The 20,042-nt window shown below is 50.0% G+C and overlaps 1 protein-coding gene across 7 annotated transcripts in view; it reads right to left on the bottom strand.

Annotated features, from left to right (window-relative positions):
- FRMD4A (FERM domain containing 4A) overlaps nt 1-20,042 on the bottom strand; it is a 387,455-nt gene that overhangs the window by 137,398 nt on the left and 230,015 nt on the right. For 6 of the 7 annotated variants that reach the window (XM_055807271.1, XM_055807272.1, XM_055807273.1 and 3 more), the window contains one exon: nt 1,976-2,041. In XM_055807271.1, coding sequence (XP_055663246.1) covers nt 1,976-2,041 — 66 coding nt within the window. Of the gene's footprint in view, nt 1-1,975; nt 2,042-18,892; nt 19,029-20,042 lie in introns of those variants that run through there. The other variant, XM_055807274.1, reaches the window with a different exon arrangement.

Raw genomic sequence — 20,042 nt, 5'->3', positions numbered from 1 at the left:
CCAAAGTGTGACTGCACCTGCAAAGGGTATCGATATTGGAGACATACCTGAATCCAAACATCCCCTTCCTCTGTCATCTGCTCCACCCAAAAGAGACTTATTTACTAAATATTGCCCTGAGTAGAGGCTACCTAACTGCATTGACATGCCTTGTTTAACCAGAAAAGCCTCAGAGGACAGTCCTGTACACAGAGGGGCACGGTGGTACTCAGAGATTTAGGTCAACCTGCACGCAACAGAGGTTACTGTCTGGCCATGACTTTTTCATAATCACCCCTCCTGGTTTTCCCCATTCATATGTTACTTGAAAACAGCAAAACAATTTATTGTACAAATGAAATTCAGCCATGGGTCACTTGCAAACTAGTTAGTGTGATTTACAGAGCAATTTGCTTCCTGTATTGATTACGAGAAATTCCCATTGAAGGTGTGATCAAACACTTAAAGAATATTATGTGATATTGTTTCTGCTCACTCAGAAGTGGATGCAGAGCTTCCCAAACTGGCCTCCTCAACTGTCATCCTCACTGCAGGTTTTTGTTATTATTGATAAAACCCCCAAATAAGCAAGTTGGCCAGGGCAGCTCATTCAGATTTCCCACCGTATATTTTAAACTGTGATTATTAATATTGGGAGCAGTGCTTTAGCAGAGCTGTTCTTCTCCAATAGCCCATTAATTTTTAATTCAACTAAGAAAAATTTAAACAGGCATTTGTATGAAATAGGAAGCCAAGTGCTGCATCCTTGTGATGAAGGTGGCTGAACTTCTCCCAGCCAGCTGCTAAGCACCAGCAAGCCCACTGCAGCCTGGTGCAGAGATGCTTGTGTGCAGAGGCCACTGGTGTGGTGTTCTGTTTTAATTAGTCATTCCAATTTAGTTGTTCTCATTCCAGCCCTGGCCTGGCTCGTTCACGGTTATCCAGACACTCTGACCGAACGTCACGGGGTGCTGAGGGATTTCACCTCCTCAGTGACGATGTACTTGAAAATATGTTACCCGTTTTGTTACTGGTATTTTTAAGCAACTTTCCAGAAAGCCAGGCTGAACATTTCCGGCCATTCAAGATGCCTTCAGCGCTCCCCATTCAGGTTTGGCTGCGCTGGGCAGGATCCTGCCCCCTTCCCTGCTTATCAGCTGCAGCCGGAGATTTGGGCGCTATGGGAAGTTTCATTTCCTGCTTCTGGGCTGCCTGTGGCTGGCCCGAAGCCTTTCTAAAAGGAACGACATTCTTCTAATTCTTATTATTAACCCGTTGGTGATCTCTGAGACACAAGCCAGAATTGTCAGAAAATCGCAGGGTGCTACAGAACCCATCAGCCCATCACTACATAGCCAGCACCAGACCTTCATTTTTCCTGCTTTTCCTTTTTTTTAAAAATAAAAATTAAGGCAGATGGAGAGCACACTTGTTTTTAATGTATATTTGTGTTTGACACATGATTTGCAACCTCTGCAATGTCTCAGGCGATGCCTGCCTGTGGCACAGCCACCGCAGCCTCTCCTGCTGCCAGCTGGGCTCGGAGTGCAGGTGGGTGTGTGGGGCATGGCCACCTCCAGCTTGCTGCCCAGCACCGTGCCCCAGCAATCCAGGATGGCAAGTAAAGAAGATAAAAACAAATGCTGTATTTTAAGCAGATGCAACACATTTCTCAAAGCTAAGCGTTGCCTCAAAAAATAGCTAAGTGATACAGTAACGGTGTCAGAAATGGCCAGAGCTGCTTTTCTATCTCACTGGCAGTGACTGGGACAGTTTTGGCACAGAATAAAGCAAAATATGTCCTAAATTAGTCCTTCCGACAGATATGTCTTTGCAGATCCTTCCCACCCAGCACTAATGCTTCTTCCCTGAGTTCCGCAGGCAATTACAGCGTGAAGTTGCTGAAAGAACCAGCTGAAAACCCTTATTTTTCCCCATCCCAGCGAAAATGGGCACCTGTAGCAAACTATCGCATGGCGAAACACGTGGTTCCTACCTGAACGAGGAGCTCCAGCTTCCTGTCGTCAAGGAGGTGCACTTGGCATCTGCGGCCCTCCGTCATCTGCAAGAGAGAAGACACACACGTGTCAGGGTGCTCAGCTTTCCAGCCTGGTATGTGGCTCCCCCAGTGCAAGCAAGAGGCTTTCATCTGCGGCGGTGCTTTCGGTTTGTGTTGTGGGTTTTTGTTTGTTTGTTTGTTTTAATAATTAATTCCCTTTCTTTTTGCACTGGGGGAAAGAAAAGGCTGGAAAAGAAAAGCCATCCCGGTAGCTGTCATGGAGCAGTGTGTGGTGTCTGCTTGGATGCAGCTGCTGGGAGGAGGTTGTTCCAGTGTGAAAAATGGGGCCAGGGCGATGGTTTGCAGCATAGGGGCCCCGACATTTCATACCGCAGCCTCTGGCTCTGCAGCCAGCTTGGCCGGCGGAGGAGATATCAAGACAAGTTTCTCCCAAACCCCTCCGCAGCAGTGATTCAACCATCCTGGAGACAGCACAGAGCAAGCAAGGCTCCTCCCTGGGCTGTGCTGACAGTGCTCCCTGGGGTTGCGCCAGCTGCTCATTTGGCCCAGAATCTCAAAATGGGCTTGTCCTGCCCAGGGTGTCCTATTTAACCTGTACCGCAGGAGCCACTTGTGATATAATTATACTGATGTAAAGGTGCTTCCATACCAGTATAGTTTATTCAACTGTTAACAAATAATAACACTTTCAGGTTCTTCCAAGGTCCTGTATATTGGGCTGCTAAGAAATAAATGAACCATGGTCTGAGGAAACGCCTCTATAGTCGGCCAAGCCCTTTCCTGGCTCTCCTCCTGCATGGAGCCCCGTAAGCGAGAAGCAACTCTGTTTTGTAGAGTTACGAATCCCGACTCAGCCCCGCACAGCCCTTCAGTGTGCACAGGCACAATCCCGCTATCTGCTAATGGGATGTAGACCACCTAAGCTTCTTTGCCTCTTGGAAATCCCTTCCTTCAGCATGACTTAGCAGCATGCAGGCAGCCCCCCCGCCGTGGGCTCACCCCACGACACTCACACATGTCTGGACCCACAGCAGCGCAGACTCAGCTCAGCCCCACGGCGTGGCTCAGTCCCCCAGGGACACACCACCCTCCAGCCAAGGCACCAGCCTGCATGGATCTCTCTATCAATTTAATGATATTTTGTGCCATGGTGAGTCCTAAAGCATCACCAGAAGGGAGCAGAGGGTCCACAGGAGCGTGGCAGGAGGACATACAGGCTGCTGGGGACGTGGCTATTGCAAAGCCCTGGGCATTTCTGGCCTCACATCTCCCCACCAGCGCAGGCTGAGCTGAGCCTCTGATGCAAAGCTGCCTTGCAGAGAGCGGGGAGATGTGGGCTCAGGGGGTTAACTGAGGACAGCTCAGCTTTCTGCTTTAGCTCTGCAGCTTAAAAACCACTCGCTCCTGTGGCCTGATGGGGTCGGATGTGATGGCATCCAGGAGGTGGTGGTGGATGCCCCACCATCAACTTCACCTGTCTGAGAGCCCAGGTGGTGTGTGGCTATTGCCATGGGATTTGCGACTTTAGCCATCGCCAGCAGCATCGCCCTCACCTTGCCGGTTGCTGGCTCTTGGCACATGAGCCTGCCTGGCTCTCCTGGGTACTCCTGTCCTCCCCCTTGCCAGCTCTGTCCCACATTCATCTCCCCCTTTCCAGGGGCCAGGACAGACCGAGTTTTACCCTGGACCCAGAATCTTCCTCACAGCAGAAATTCAGATGTGCCAACAACTCTAGCGAGCCTCAAGGTGGCCATGCAAGATATGGAGTTTATTACCAGACAGCTTCAGTCAAAATGAGCTTTTCCCTTCAACCCACCCCAAATTTGCAATCCTGGAATGCACAACCCCATGTGATCCAAGCAGACTTCACCCCCGTTGTTAACTCACACCAGCATGTCTCTAGAGTATCGTGCATGCTAAATAATATCGCTTTCCTTCTCATTTTCCGCGAGCATCACTGGAGCCCTGGCATTGCAGCCGAAGGGAAGCCTTGTAAAACAAAGCTTCTCATAAATGTCAGCCAGTTACCGTCATGGCAATAAATTTGACTTCTTACCAGAGTTCCCTCCAGTAAGTAATGTTATGCAAAATATGGCTTCTCATAAGGTATATGACTCGGTGAGTGAGGTTTTTCTCTATGAAGCCTGTATTAAACAGCCTTCAGCTCAGTTGTAAAACTAAGCCAGAGGCTCGCAGAAGGGCTTTGCAATGGTTTGTCCTGCTAAGAGTAAGAGCCATGTGGATCATGTTCACGTGGGCACAGGGAACAGCAAGTTTGCTTTGCTATGCTTCCCCGGCAGATAAAACTCCGAGTGGCTGAGACCTGCTCCAGCATCTCTCTCATTCTCTTACTGCCACATATCTGCTGCATCCCTAAGACAGCGACGATGCACTGATATTCCAGTTTGAATAGGTGTTTACCCAAGGCAAGAGATACAGCAGTGAGTTTATCGTGGCAGTAACATACTATGGCAGGGATGGAAACACAGTCCAGCTCTCATGTGTTACACTCCATCGGTTATAACAAAGTTGAAATAAGAATGCAAGAAGGTGAAAGGGGGAAGGAAGAGGGCAAATTTTCAGAGATGTTTGTGTTTTAGTCTTTCAGGAAAGTGCTTGCTTTCTGTGTGGAGCTTTTTTAGCTCTCCATGCTTTTCCAACCCAGTTTCATACCCCCTTAGTGCTTTCACTGCTTAAAAAAATCCCAAATGCAAACAGCTGGTAACATGAAGTATATGAATAAAGTGAAGCTCTGAAATGTAGCACATGGTGGTGGACTAATTCCAAGGCATTTCAGGAACATCCCTTGCAGAAAAGGGGGAGGGAAAACACTCTGCTTTCACATCAGTTTGTCCCCAGCAGTTCTGTCCATCAGCAAAGTGGCTGTCAAAGATGACGATCCTTTTTTGTAGTTTGGCCATGCAGTGTGTGAGCACGCTGCTAAGGCATGTACTTTATTTCTTTAGTACCCGCCTTGTTTCTGTGCCTCTCAGTGGTTTGAAGGTTCATGCTACAGGCTAATGACCCCAGCTGCTGGTCTGCAGTTTTCACCTTGGCTTTTCTGCACTAGAGGGGGTGAAGAGCTGGTGCAGGAGCTGGAGAGGGTGCATCAGCCACCGTTCAGTCTCAGGGGGAGAAAGAGACCCGGTACTGGCCCCTGCTCCCAGCCCCATGTACCAACACAGACAGTGAAGGAGCTTCTGGTTTTGTCTTGGCTGACACCTTGAAGCTCAGAAGGACCACAGTGTATGTGGCTGAAGATCTGCCATGGTATTTCCTTCTGTAGACAAAGTAGGATGCCCAGCCATGGGGCTTCTTACCTCCCTTAGAAACAAATGATGCTTTCCAAGAGAGAAAAGACAAGAAGGTAGGGGACAGACTTCTTACTTGATTTAAGCTAAAATAGGATTGTCCTGCCCTCCCTCCTTTCTGTTTTATTATTCCGCTAGGTGTCTGAAGCCCACACTATGTGCTTTTTTGCATCATCAGATCAACACAAACTCTGCTAGTTTGTCAGATCAAGAAATGGGAACGTTTCAAAGCACATTGAGAAGGAACTGATTTAATACAGTCTGTCTGGGTGAAAGGTGCTGCTTCCGATGCTTTGCAAATTGGCTGATCTGTGCTATCTGCTGCACTGCAATGGACGGAGCTGTGGCTGGCTCTAGGGCAACAAGTTGGGGAACCCCTTCTGCTTCTCCCAGAGAAGGGAAATCAACACCAAAGCCCTATAGGTGGAAACATGGGAGCGGGAGGGTTGAACTAAGAACTAAGCATAAGTAGCACCAGCGTCTGGATGAAGACTCCAAGGATTGAATTAAAGTTCTCCTCACCCAAGGCTCTAACTCAGAGTAGGATGGGGGAAACTGAGAGCTAAAAGAGGCCAAGGAACAGCTTTCCCTTCACCATGGAAAAAAAAAATCCCAGCAAAGAGACAAGAGGCAATGGTTGAGTAGAGCTGTTGACAGAAGAGGACGCTTGATGTGGCAGAGAAGTGGGGAAGCTTGCTCATGATCAAATCCTGGCTTTCACCATGAGCTCAGTGACAGCCTCTCAGTTTCCTTCTGGAGGGCAAGAGCTCTCCACCCTAATTCTAGAAAGTAAAAGGCCAAGTGTCTAGTTCAATCTAACAGTCAAGATGCCCTTGATGCTCAAAGCGGAGAGAACTTCCATACATTTCAAGTTAGGTGAGACAATTCCTAGGGGAGCTCCACGGTTATGCCTGCTGCTCTCTCATCTGCAGCTCAGCCAGGATGATGCTGTATCTGCATCACCCCCCCCCCCCCCCCCCCCCCCCAAATTTCCAATGCTTCTCAAGATGTGTGAAGAGGTGGGACTGTGCTACACACTCCTGAGTGCTAACAGTTCATCCATATGGCAGGGAGCTGCACGCGCCGGGTGTGAATATGGGCCACGTGAATTTTATGGGCCAGACTTATCACGAAGTCAGATGGAAATAATGCGCCAAAATACAGAACAGATTTTTTTTTTTTTCAAAACAGCTCAGTACGTCACATTTTTCTGAAAATCTGCCACTTCTTTTAGTGCCTGCACATGCGGCATGAACCCCGAGCGCTTGGAAAGCTGAACACAAGTGCTTTTAAAAAGCTCTGTCATTTATATACATGAGTGTGTTAAGACTAGGGATAACATATCTTCAATACCCAAACGCAGCACTTGTAAGTCATGTGGAGATCTGAAGCAATGTGTCTGTGTGAATGAGGTGCTGGATTAGTGTCCAGGAGAGCTGATTCTATGCAAGGCATGCATGCTTTCTCCTTGGCTTCTGCACCTTGATGGGAAAACTGATGCTGACCTCCTTTGCAAAATGCTTTAAGATCCATCAGTGACAACAAGACCTGACATACACACTTTTTCAGACTGACATGGGGATGCTTCAGAAAGGAGAACTATCTCATGGTTACCCATGGGATCTTCTGAATCATAGCTGTTTTTCTTAAGGAAAGGACGTTTTAGTTACCTGTATCACAAGACTTTAAATCTCCTTTGGAGACTCCTACCCAAATATTTACGCAATGGGTTTTCTAGGGAAGGCAGGCTGGTGGTTATTTTGCTCTGCAGCACGAATTGCTCTGGCAGCTGCCCTCTTCTCTACTCATCTTTGCTGTAACTCCAAACATCATCTTGGAGAATCCTATAAACTGCCCACGACATAGCCCGAAACCTGCACTGTGCTCAGCTAATCCCCGCGCGCCCATCACTTCATCACTAAATTATCAGCAACTGCCCACAGAGCCACCCCATCCAACACAAACAGCGAAGGCGATGGGAGGAAACAGCTCCAAAGGGAACCTTTCCCTTTCAAAATGAAAAAAACCCTCCTGGTGAAACCGCCGTCACACTAAATAACTCAAAGGCACCAAATGCAAATGCTATTTACAATGGCAGTTCTATAAATATCTGCAGCATGTTTCATTAGCCAGTGACTGCAGAAATAGAGGAATATGGCGTATTCTTCCATGAATCAAATCAGAAATTATAATTGGAGGCAGAATATTTCCTAAACGCTCACTGCCTGTATGGGAAGCAATTACTGTGCTGAATACACAGAAATCTGTGTCACTTTGCTCACCGTTTGGACAGACCCACTGAAAGGAGATAGGGAGAGATGACAGCCTGCTGATTACAATAAATTATTAGATTAAACATCCTGCGCTCACTTGACCACTTCTTACTGCCTTCTCATCCTGGCAACTCCTAAGCTCGTAGGGAGAGAAAGGGAGGAAAAGCGGCACGCTTTGGATGTCTGCACAGTTTATCTCGCACATGTGGCAGCACTTTGCTGGATTGAGGCTGGTCTTGCAAGAGTTCATCTGTTGCACTGACCAGCACTGTCTCTTTGTTTGCATGTCTCCATCTGTCATCTCCTGCCCTACACTCACACTTCAAAATCCTGGAGGAATGGACTATCTTTCTTTTTTATGTCATGTGTTTGCAGAGCATCCTCCCTATTTGCTGGTCTGCATCAGCACTAATAAATAATACTGACGGTGACTGGGATGAGGGTGGCTGCGAGACGACCTGCAAAGGGCTCAGCTGCATGGCTGATTCTTGCATGGGCACCTGGTTACATGGCCACGGCTGACTGTGCTTGGTGGGGAGCAGCAGGCAAGGCTCTGCCCAGAGGAGCCTGCCCTCAGGGCGTGCTGTTTTTTGCAGTTGTGTCTCAGCAGGAACAATCCCTGAAGGAGTGAGGTGACTTGGTGCAAATCCAGTTCATCTGCCCCACTCATGGGGCCTGCATGCCACTGTGCGCTGGTGTGTGCATCACCGTGGTTTGCAGCACTGCTCATGCCACCTCATGGTCCAGGTCCTAAGCCCCCATGCACACTCACTTTCCCTGCTCTTCCCCTTCACCAGAAAGGGCCACACTGAGGCAGGTTGGCTTCCACCCAAGTCTCGGTGGCTCAAAGCTTGGAGGATGGGGAGACAGTTGGGAGAAACTGTTGTTCCTGAATGATCCTCATTGCTATCATTTATTTCCATGAGTCTTTCCGAAACCAACAGTGGAAAGTCTGGTTTGCAATTTGGTTTTCAAGAGAGAGGAAAATTACTTTAATTTGGCTCAAGGCTCCTGGCAAAGGGAATACAGGTCTGTATGGCCTGCCCTGTCTGTAAATGTCAGTGACACAGCACATAATGTGGGCTGAGCTTTCTGAAATAAGCCAATACAGAAGTACCAATGTTTGTCACTGCAGTGAGTAGGAATCCATTAGACTTCTGCCATTCCAATTTATTCATGTCACGATTTCTCATTGGAAGGGCTATTTGGTGCTCTGGAGCAGGAAAGGTTAGCTGTAAGCCAGTTGTTTTTTCCCTAGGAAGGGTATCCCAGCCGTGTCCTCATGCATCTGCCACCTTCTAGCAGTACTTCTGTAGCAGAATGAAGATATTTAAAGAAACAGGAGCATCCTTTTTACTGTTCCCTTTCAAGGGAACTTGGTAGCAAATGTAGCTTTGGACCTGAAAAGATGGGCCCAGGAAAGATGCTGTAGATGTGGATAATGGTGGTGCGAAGAGAAGTAGATGATAGCTGATGCATAACCAGACTCCACCTTCTCATTGCAGCATGGGTTTACCTGCTATGGAAGTGCTCTGAGGCTCTGTGAAATACATGCACAGTCCATAGCTGGATCGAATGACCACCACACCAACGATGATGCAACATCTCCCACAGGTTTGGTAGGACTGGCGGAACGTACCACCTTTCCCTGCCAGCCTTTTTATCCCACCCGTTGAAAAATCATTGTCCTCACCCATGGACTAGGGAATGGAGATGAAGTTGCCAAAACTGCAGTTAAAGATTCTGCTCTAAAAAAGCCCTCTCCTGTCCTGTGGGAAGGGAGTGCTGCTACCCTTTGGAGGAGCTTGATGTTACCCGCTGCATGGGGGATCTGCACAGGGGATGCGTTTAAGAGGGTTGCATCAAGTGCTGCAGTCATTTCTGCAAACGCTCATTTGCCAGGAAAGGAAAAAACAACCAGCTTCAGTAATTGGAAAGCAAGAGTCTTCCTCAAGAAAGGAGGAGGGACAGTGTCAGCCTCGGTGTCACTCCGGTGGAAGCGCCCCGTGCCGACCCAGCCATTGTGTGGATGCCGATGGGGAGCGATGGGATAAAAATTAAGGTGAGCTAAAGGCTGAGTGATCTGGTGACTTTCCTGTTTTGTCTTGAGAGCTGACAAAAGAATTCCTGGCCTGCCCAGGGGCTCCTCGCTTCCTCTGTGCAGTGCTTTCCAGCCTTGCTCAGGCTCCAGCATCACCCGGGGACATCTGCACAGGTTATTTCTCACGCTTCCTCTAAACAGCGCTCAGCAAAAATGCTCTGATTCAGCAAAGCACATGGCTGTGTCCATAAATCCCTTTTATTTCAGTGTGACATAAGCAAGTGTTTAAGTGGCTTACTGTATCAGGGCTGAAATGAAAAACCGTCTCCTACGGTTCTTAAGTCCATTTACAACATCAAGCAATAACTCTCAGGCGAACTTTAAAGCTGGGAACGGTGCGTCTTAACCTCAAAACACTTGGTGCTTGAGCCATGTAGTTAGAATTAAATCTAATTCCAACATCTTAAATTAGCCAGGGTATTACCCAGTAAACACCTAAATCGCCTCTCTGAGAGCGGCTGGCCTCGGGGGCCTGATTTCGCTTATATCCTGAGATAAGAAAGTCCTTTCCTGGACAGGCTGGCTTCCTCACTGGAATGGAGGTTGTGCTAGTTTATGTCACGTATTGTTTTCTTTCTTAAAAATAATACAGATCTAAACCTTTTCAAATACAAAGGGAAGCAGAACGTCTCTTGCCCTCCCTGCCTTCTGGTGTTGATGGGAGGAGGAGGGGGCATTCCCAACACATACTATTCACTACATTTGACTCTTTCGCCCTCATAACTCTTTCCATTCCCTTTCTTGGCCAAAAAATAAAGCAGTTGCCAGCTTAAAAATATATCAGCTTCCAAGCATTATCCCCACTCTTTACAAAACAGGAGTGGAGAGGGTAGGAGCTTTGATATAGTTGGTCAGAGCATCCTCTGAGCTCTGGAGCTGAGGCTGATGACAGCGGGGGTGACAGAGTTTTCAGTATTATTTATTATTTTTAGCCTGTGGGAACCCCTTCTGCACTCAGGAAAAGTGTGTCTTGATAAACCCTGACTCAGCCAGTCAGTTGTGCAGGTGGTTCAATGTAGACACCTGCTTCAAATGTTTTTAGGTAAAGAACATACCACAGCTCTTAAAACATTGCTTCAAATTGGGATTCTGTAGGTATCTCCTCCACTTTTACCTGGGAAGCCTGTGCTGCTCCTACAGCCCCTCTCATGTGCAGCATGCTGCCTGCACCCAGTGATGGGTGAGGGCTGTGTGCACAATAAATAATAAATAAATAATTGTGCAATCGAGGTGGCGCAGCTGCTCCTCCTCCCGCCAGCTCAGGGCTCTTCCCTGCTTTCAGTGCTTTTGTGCAAATGTGTTTTAATTGATGCAGGGAATGGGGTTTCCATCCTCTCTTGCCAGGCTTTCCTGCACAGCTTCATTGACCTGGTAGATCAGCTCCTGCCTGGAGCTGACCCCAAGTCTGGGTGAGAGAAGAGAGCTGTGGTGCTGCTCAGCTGCTCATCGTTCCTTACGGAACAGATGACGAGCTGTTCACACTGATCGTTAAGGAGCATCTTTAGGTGCTGTGAAGCTGCTTGATCCATATGAAACCATTGCAACCAGAGGGTCACATCCTACAGGCAGTGGAAGGTGAGTGGCTGGGGCAGCCTACAGCTTCATCCTGCCTTACGGACCTTGGAACTGTTCATCTGTGCTGTGCCATCCATCTGTATGCCAAAGTAATGCCCAAAGGCTGCAAAAGTGCCACTATCACCAAAAAACAGCAAAACCCAAGCCCCCTTCACATTTAGGTGAGTAAGACAAGTAGACAATCCTCCTTGCTGCCAGCTTCCCAGTTAACACCCAAGAAAACTTGCCCTGTATGTGAACTTCTCCTGAGCTAACTCGGCTCAGCCAAACTGTGTGATCATCTGGATTTTGCGAGCTTTTCTTTGGCCCCCCCCTCCCCCTGGACCCCTCCAGGTGAACTTATTTTCTAGATAATAACCACTTCAAGGCAAGTTCTGTAGTTTCATCCAGTGTTTGGACATTACATACAAGGGCCATGATTCATCATTTGGGTTGCCAGTCCCTCATGCAGCCTGAAGAAATAAATATCAATGGCAGAACCAAGATGGGATGCTCAGAGGGAAAAAGGATAAAGGGTCTTTGCACAAAGACAAGCAGCATGGTCCTGGGACAGGTACTTCATCAACTTTTGAGCATAACCATGCTTCAAGAAAACCATGATAGGTCCTGGGAAGGTCTTGCTATGCATGAAGGACAAGCATGGTCTAAGGGAAAGGATTCTAAATTATCTGCCGGGGCAACCCTTTCCCAATGATGGACCCTGCAGCCTTTTGTAAGTCACATCAGCTTCTCCGCGGGGAATCCTGGTCCTTCTGGTTCATTCCTTGCTATGTACTGCGGCAAGCACCGTGAGTCACCATCACGATAATGTCCATGTGGCACTAAAGTACATAGTGATACATTATTATTGTTATTTTCTCCAAAGATGTTAGCATGTCTATTAATCTCTCCTACATCTGACTTTTTAAATTCCTTGTAAACATACATAAAAATGTATTTTTTTTGGTACAGCTTCACACTTCAAACATGGCATATTTTCAGCAAACTGTTCCAGATATCACTTGTTTGTGCATGCAGACAGGGTGGTAATTACATGAGAGCTTCCAAGTCTTCTGGGAAAACATTTGCAGGAGGTTTGGTTTAGTTATAGAGGAGAACAAGACAATTTACTTGCTCCTGAAACTAGTGTGATTTGCTGGAGAAAAAAAAAAATCAATGCAGGTTCATAGGAAGATGACTGAAGTGACCCAAGGCAGTGGAAGCAATAGTATGTGTGAAATATTTTTAAAGGACAAATTAAGATTTAGGGCTCAAAGTGTCCTTTTAGCACTCATTGAGTGTTTTATACCTACTGTATCACTAAGCATTTGGAGGTGCGATTGGTGATTGCCCTAATCAATGGAGCCAAGGCACTGGGCAGTGCATCACTCAGATATTCTGTAATCAATAGATAGCACTAAGCAGTATTATATATAACACATAATAGAAAACATACTTGCAAAAGTCATTCCAGATGTGAAAAAAAAAAAAAAGTAAAAAGTTAATCTATACACAGAATTGGTTTGGTGGGGTTTTTTTTCCTTGTTTTGAATAACACTCTGAGAACTGATATGTTTCCAGTGGAAAAATATGTCACCGGGTTGTTTCCAGCCACTGCTAATCAGTGGGTTTGACATACATTTGATGTCGAGAGCCGGGGCTGCGGCTGGTGCCCAGGCTGGGCAGCCGCCAGCGGTTCTGCCTGAGCTGTGACAGCTGACAGGGTCGGTGCTGGGTGGACATCATCCCCGACAGGGTTTCACAAGAAGGACAGGGTGAGGTGCAGAGCACATTCAAATGACAAGCAGCTGACTCATCCTCAGAGATGCAGGTGTTTTCAGAAATGAGCTCTGGTTGCAAAAGTCTGGTTTGACCATTTCTGCTCATGCTTCATTCCGGAGGGTACTCCATGCTGAGCAGGGCAGAGCTGGGGCCAGGACTAGGAGACCTCCCCACAGCCTCTGCCTGCACACCTGTGTGGGTGAGGAGCATGAAGGGGTCCTACCTGCCTTCTCTTGTCCTGATAGCTCCTGATGCTGAGCACCTGTGTGTCTGCTGAGGACTAGATCTAAGGCTAGCCCCACTCTGGGCTCAAGTGGGGAAAACTGCCTCTGGGACACATAGCCTGAGCTTTTATACTCCCATTCATCTTCTGACTATACTGGGATTTTGCATCACCTGTACCAAGAATGCTTCGGCGATTGGTGCAGCAAGACCGGGTCCTCTCTGCATCAGGACGCCTCACAACACGATAAATACAGACACCCTGCAATCTCTGCACAGGAGGAACCTGGAATAAATGCCTCAGCTTGAGCCTGTCTTTGTAGCAGATGCCTCTGCCTTTTAAGAGCCAGGGAAGGATGCTCCCTTCTTGAAGAAAACACAGCAGCTCTTTAATACTGTGCAGGATCGACGCAAAAGAGTTAAGGATGGGAAGCAAAGAGGGAACAGCCTGATGCAATGTCTGCAAACTCAGCGGCTGGATCCAACACCCCTGAGCCTTAAGCTCCCAGGATTTAATACGTGTTTTGGACCAACCTTCTGCCATGTACACAATTGACTGTGACTGTGAGACAGGGCTGAGACAGTGAGGACACAGCCCAGTACCTCTAGATTTGCAGATTGCCCCCAGAACAGCCATCGGTACTCCCAGACTGTTTCACAAATCATCTTCTACAGTGCAAGACAAACTCAGGGCTTCCCTCCAGCTCTCCCTGGACATGACCAGGCACAAGTCTCCTTCTTCCCCCATTCCCACCGCCTCCTGCAGCACAAGCCCAGGTGACACCTTCAATGGCCCCCAACAAGGCGCAAAGCATGCCAGGGAACCCAGACCACTTCAGGCAGTGCTTTTTTGCAGACTTTTTTTGGTCTCGCCAGTTCAGAATTGCAGAAGACACTGGCAGTTACCTTCCAGATTTATTTTCCAGCATGCTTCTGCGCTGGGGTGTGCACGAGCACACAAAGGAAGCACTGTATCTGATTACATATCCCCTAAATCATCCGTGTCCCCTTGGGTGTCCCATTTCATTGGGAAATAAGAGTGTCTGGTGGTACACAAGAGCACACATGGCAGCCACATGTTGAGATGATGGGCATCTTCACAAAACCCTAGCTGGGGTTAGCCAGGAGAGATACCATCCATGCAGAGCAAGGACAAAACTGTTTTTAAAGGTGGAAAAGAGTTCTACTCATGCTCCCCTTTCTAGGACAGGAACCACGTTCCAGCTTCAGACTTTGTGTGCTGTCTTTCCAAGCTGCTCACTTGATGCAGCAGCTTTCCACCCCCGGGTTGTCCTGCGTAACCCTGGTGTGAAAGCAGCCAGGTCAGCCTGTGCCTGCTTTGCTATCTGCAAAGCACTTCCCGGCATGGAAAATTTCAGCTCTGATGGATGGGATGCCAACAGCGCTTGCAGCGTGTGTGGTATGGCTGCAACCTCATTCGATCCCACGCGGTCAGGAAACCCAAACAAGGGTGGATTTATTTTGGTTGGGAGATCTGGGAACTTCTAAGAAATAAAAAAACCCAAATATAATCTAAACACGGAGCATGAGCATTGTGGGTTGGCAAGCCCAACAGCCATTGTCAAAATGTTACGTGTTACATGTGGAAGTGTACTCACAAAGGATTTCTGTAGCCAAAATGGGAATATCAACCTCTTCTTGGTTTGCAGCTTTCTAGGAGATTTTCAGCAGACACTGAATTTTACAGTGAATTTCAGTTAAAAAGGGTCAACTTGCCTCCCTTTTTTCTGACCTCAAAGACTTTTCCCAAAGATTACTACTCTAGGTCACACCACATCCCACCAGTGCAGACAGAGAGTGAAAAGAGCATTTTGCTACCCACTAGTGATCTTTTCTTGAGGGTGGGACACATCAACTGTTTAACACCACGTGAAAATGTCACACAGAAGCTCAGGACAAGAGCAGAAGGATGGTGTACCTGCCAGGAAAGGAGCCAGACGGGGTTGTCAGCAAGAGCATCGTTAACTCCACTGGAAACGAGATGGTCCCTGTTCCTTCGGTGTCCTTTGCACCACAAGGCTGGGCAAGGGCTGAAGTCCCATCCCACCCAGTGGAGATGCACTCAGAGTATCTGGCACCATCCATGGGGCCACAGAAAAATATAATAGAGACATGAAGCAGGGATGCACTGGGAAGGGGAGGTACATCAGGCTCTTCTACTCATTTTGGCAAGCAGCCTACTACAGCCCAATGTAGGCAAGGAACAAACCTTCAGACTGCCATCGACCCACGAGTAGGTGGAGTGCAAAGGTGATCTGGAGCGGAGAGAGGCAGGATCAAACCCTATGTGACTGTGATTCATCATCATGAAAGTGCTCCCAGAAGCTCAGAGCTGATCAAATAGCTGGCTGGGGTTTCTTCTCAGCATCAGATCAGAGAGAAAAGCAGTCAAAGTAATTTTTTGGTCATTGATAGGACTCAACTCCAGAGCAGAAGGCAGAGGCTCCAACTCATTGTGCAGCCTTGGAAAACTGTGGCTTTCTAGGAAACAGCACGTATTGAGATTTACAGGAGGGTTGGGCATTAAGTTGTTAAAAGTCTGGGAGAAGGAGAAATAGGAGGGGATGTTGTCAGCTGCAGGGGTCCCCAAGGCCATGCTGGGCAATCCTCGGCTGGCTTAGGGAACCGTATGGCCTGGGAGAGGCTGGGACAAACTGGGATTTGGAGCTGGAGGAGGCTTGCAAGCAATTAAACTGCAGCTTAACCTTGTCAGACCTTGCTGCCTGCTGGGCTGCCGTGCTCTGCTTGCACTGTGGCTGCAGGGCAATCTGCACCTTCAGCCGCTGGAAGGAGCAAAGTGGCAAGGATGACTAGAGACTGGCATTGCCGAGTGACCTTGGAGTCCATCTGTGCGCCCAATTACACCCCATCCTGCAATGAAGCATGAGGACCCTGGGGAGCCACTGTCGCTGCTCTTATGGCTCACCCTGCAGCACGGCCTCCCTCCAGGTCCCCAAGAGATGGGTCATTTGTGGGATGGTTCCCAGCTATAGTTTGGATGCAGCTCAAAGGCACAGGAATACTGCCTGCCTCAAACCTAGGGTGTTTTGAATGAAAGACACCCAAGGTCCTTGGGAGCCGAGCGTAAGCATGGACCTATGCCGGACAGCAGCCTTTGCTTGTCCCAGTGATCCAGCCTGCTCCTGCTTAGTTCACAAGGACTGTGTCACACAGTGCCTTACCGTGTCTTCAGGGGACACCACTAAGCCCTACGGTGAATTTGGTTGCTGTTGGATCAACACCCCCCCTTTATACCTCCCCTGGGTGTCTCACCTCTTGCAGTGCATGACCCTTCCTTGTCCTTCGCAGTCCTACCACACTGGCACTCGAGACTTCAGGCACTCTCCAGCCCTTTTCAAATTCTCCCTAATACAGCTTTTTCTCCCTCATCCATACCGTGCAGTTTTACTTTGCTGTCTGTTGAGCTGCATTCAAACCTTCTGCCGTTATTCACACAGCAAGCAGCAGTACCAACGAAGGAGATATGTACCACTGTAATTACCTGTGATACCTGGGACTAGACTCCATGGCTTGGGAAGTCTTTTCCTGTCTTATGTCCCTACTAACAACACCCAACACACTGACCAAAGCTCTTGGCTTGGTGAAACAGTTTGACATTATGTCTACGGAAGATGCTGTCCTCACCAAGTGATGCGACGTTGCCATACGGGCTCCAAGTGACCAATGCTGAGACCACAGGTATCACCAAGTATTGACTTGCATTTTTAATGCAATAACCAGTTCAGATGCCTGGCAATGGGACCACCAGAAACCATCTACCAGGAGAAATGGGTAGCTTTGCCCCAAAGAGTTGTGAGTGGCTCACTAGTGCAGCTATGCTCAAATAATGGCAGAGATCCCGTATTTCTAGCCTGGGTGTTTAAAACAAAAATTCACCTAAGAACGAAATGTTTATTTCACAAGTGCATAAATCCACATGCTATGCCCCACTGGCACAGTTACCCCCTCTGTGGGAACTGATTTGGATGGGGCCACCTGCAGCGTGAAGGATGACAAGTGCCAACTCCTTCAGCCAGTTTGATCCTCAGAGAGACACAGCTGCCCTTAGCAGCAGCGTGAGGTGGTGCCGAGCTGAAGACCCTTCAGCATATCCCCTCTCATTACAAGAAGCAATATCTCCTTAGCTCCCCGCAGCTTCTGCCACAGTCCGCTTTGCTCAGCGGCACAGCTGGGCTGCAGAAACCGCCCCAGAAGCAGCTCTCCTTCCTGCAGCACGTGGCACCTCCCTGCCTGACACCAGCACTTAAAACCACCTTAAAAATATTAATAGTTGGAAGAGGACAAGCTACCAGTAACTCATGCCAGGAAGGTCAACACAAGCAGCTCTGAGCCACCAAGCCGAGCTGGTGCACCATTGCCCAGCCAGGGTTAGCATCGCGGGTTCAGGGTAGTGTGCAGGCAGCAACGCAGGCAGCAGCCCTCCCGCAGGCCCTCTGCCACCACCGCAAGGAAAAAGGGGATCAGGCTGACAGTTTTAGCTCCATCGAGATGTCTCTGGTGCCTGGCAGGCAATTCTAGGCAGGGAAAATGGCACAGACACCCATGCTGGTAACAGCCCCCTCCATGCACGGATGGCGGATGCTCATCAGACCCTGGGGGGCCAAACCAGAGGGAGCTGGGTCTGAGACACCCCGATATCCAGCTGCGGCTGGGCAGAGCCTCTCTCAATACCCGAAGCACTAGTTCAGCCGTGCCCATGGAGTGCGGCGCGCAGGAACCAGCACCACACCCCCTTCCCGGCAGAAAAGGCGAGCAGTGCCGGGGTTTTTGTTCCGGACGATGTTTTAAAATCCAAAACCAAACCAACAAGCTGGGAGTTCAGCTTTCCCTGTGACCTGGCTTGCCTGGAAGAGGAGATTTGCTAGCTCGCTCCTGCATCTGTGTGTGTTATATTGCTAAACTGCTGCCAGGGCTATTATTAGAAACAATTGTCTCTCCTGGAAATTTTATATAGAGGCTTGAAACAACTTTTCTCATGCCTTCTCCAGCAGCCAGCGGGCTAACAATGCTGCCGGGAGACGCTCCTTACACGGAGCATGTCTGCAAGGCGTGCGGCTAGATACACCCGTGCAGGCACAGCCTGGACACCGAGCCATTTATTTGTCTTTTGTAGCCCTGGATCCGTAGCAACTTTTCTACCCCGAGCTTTAGCAAAAGGTGGATAGAGGAAAGGAAACACAAGCCAGGGGGGCTTTACCCTTTGCGTAGCCCCCAGCTCTGCGTTAAACTTGCTGCAGCCATTTGGAAAGGGAAGGAGCAGTCCATCTTAGCAGTCAGTGGGGACAGGCATCCAGATTGCTTGGGGGGGTGGGGGAGAAATCGCGGCACCAGCTTCTCCTCCCCACACCCTCTCGTGCAAAAAAAACCCAGCCGCCGGGCTCGCCGCCGTTACTCGCCCACTAAATCCAGGGGTTTGGGGCTGGGCTTTGTGTTTTTGGAAAGGACAGCGAAGGCAGATGCTGCCCACGTTTCCCTCTGGTTGAGCTAAATGGAGGGAGGGGGCGTGGAGCCGCCCGCACACTGCGGCTGGGCTTCCCCCGCGGGGCCGGGGCTGGCAGGGGAGCCCCGGCCCGCCTCGCCTCCCCGCCGCAGACAAAGACCCCGTTACCTTCTCCCGCTCCCTCGGCGGCTCCGTCGGCCCCTCAGCTCCGAGCCCGGGACGAGCGCATCCCCGCCGCAGCGCCGGCAGGCCGCGTTCCTACCGCGCCGCGTCCATCGCCCGCGTCCCCGCCGTGGGCTGCGCGGGGCCGGCGCGGCCCTGCCCTCGCTCCCGGCCGCTCCTAGGCCGGTCCCATGCTCCGTGCCGGGGTGCCCTGACCCTCCTTTCCCCCTTCTCCTTCCCCTTCCCCGCCTGCCGGCCCCCGGCGCCCGGCTCCTGCGCGGCCGCCGCCGCGCTACGAGGCTGCGAGGCTGGAGTCGGGGAGGGAGGAGGAGGAGGAGGAGGAGGGGGGGGGAGGAAGGAGGAGGAAGGCGGGAGGAGGGCAGCGAGCGGCAGTTGGCGCTGGGTCATGTGAAACAGCTGAACCCGGCTCGGGCCTGCCAGCATCTGGGCTCCCCCTCGCCTCTGGGAGGAGGACGAAGGGATGCAGGGGTGGAAGGACGGAGGGAGGAAGGGTGCGGGCCGGGGGCAGCCATGCCCCCCTCCCGACCCGCGCGTTGAGCCGATAACGGAGTGGGGCAAGAGCAGGGGGACGCGGCGAGCGCTCGGGCAGCCCCGGCAGGGAGGCAGAAGAGGGCAGCAGCCCCGGGGGTTGGGGCCGCCCTCCCGTCTCCTGGTGGTTCCCCCCGCCGCTCCCGGCCGGGAGAGGGGTGCAGCTGGGGGTGGTGTAGAAGCGCACCCACCGGCAGAGGATGCTGCCCGGCCATGAAGAGTCCTTAAGGACTGCACTAGCCCTATATAGCCCTCGTGCGAGGGTATTACGGTTTAATAATCAGATCAATCAAGAAGGGAAATAGTGTGGGTCTCCAAAAAGCGCTGATTTTTGGTTTAAACAAGCACAGCACAAAGCACCTGCGCCAGGACACATGCGGTTAGAGCTGTGACTCGCTGCTGCTGCTTTGCCCCTCCGTCAGCGTTTCCTTACTGGGAGAGGGGCTATTCTTGCCTGGTAAAACCCTGAGGTGCCATTGCACCCTGCTCTGGCACAGGCTGGCCGGGAGGAGGTCTGCTTTGGAAGGGGGCTGGGGGGGGGGGAGGTCGGTTCTTTCCTTCATTTGTTTTCCATTGGCATTTATGCCACCATGAGGATGCTCATGGT

Source organism: Falco peregrinus, chromosome 6 (genome assembly GCF_023634155.1).
Source record: "Falco peregrinus isolate bFalPer1 chromosome 6, bFalPer1.pri, whole genome shotgun sequence".
Taxonomy (NCBI): domain Eukaryota; kingdom Metazoa; phylum Chordata; class Aves; order Falconiformes; family Falconidae; genus Falco; species Falco peregrinus.
The sequence above is the reverse complement of the archived record's forward strand: the minus strand, read 5'-3'. Positions and strand labels throughout refer to the sequence as shown.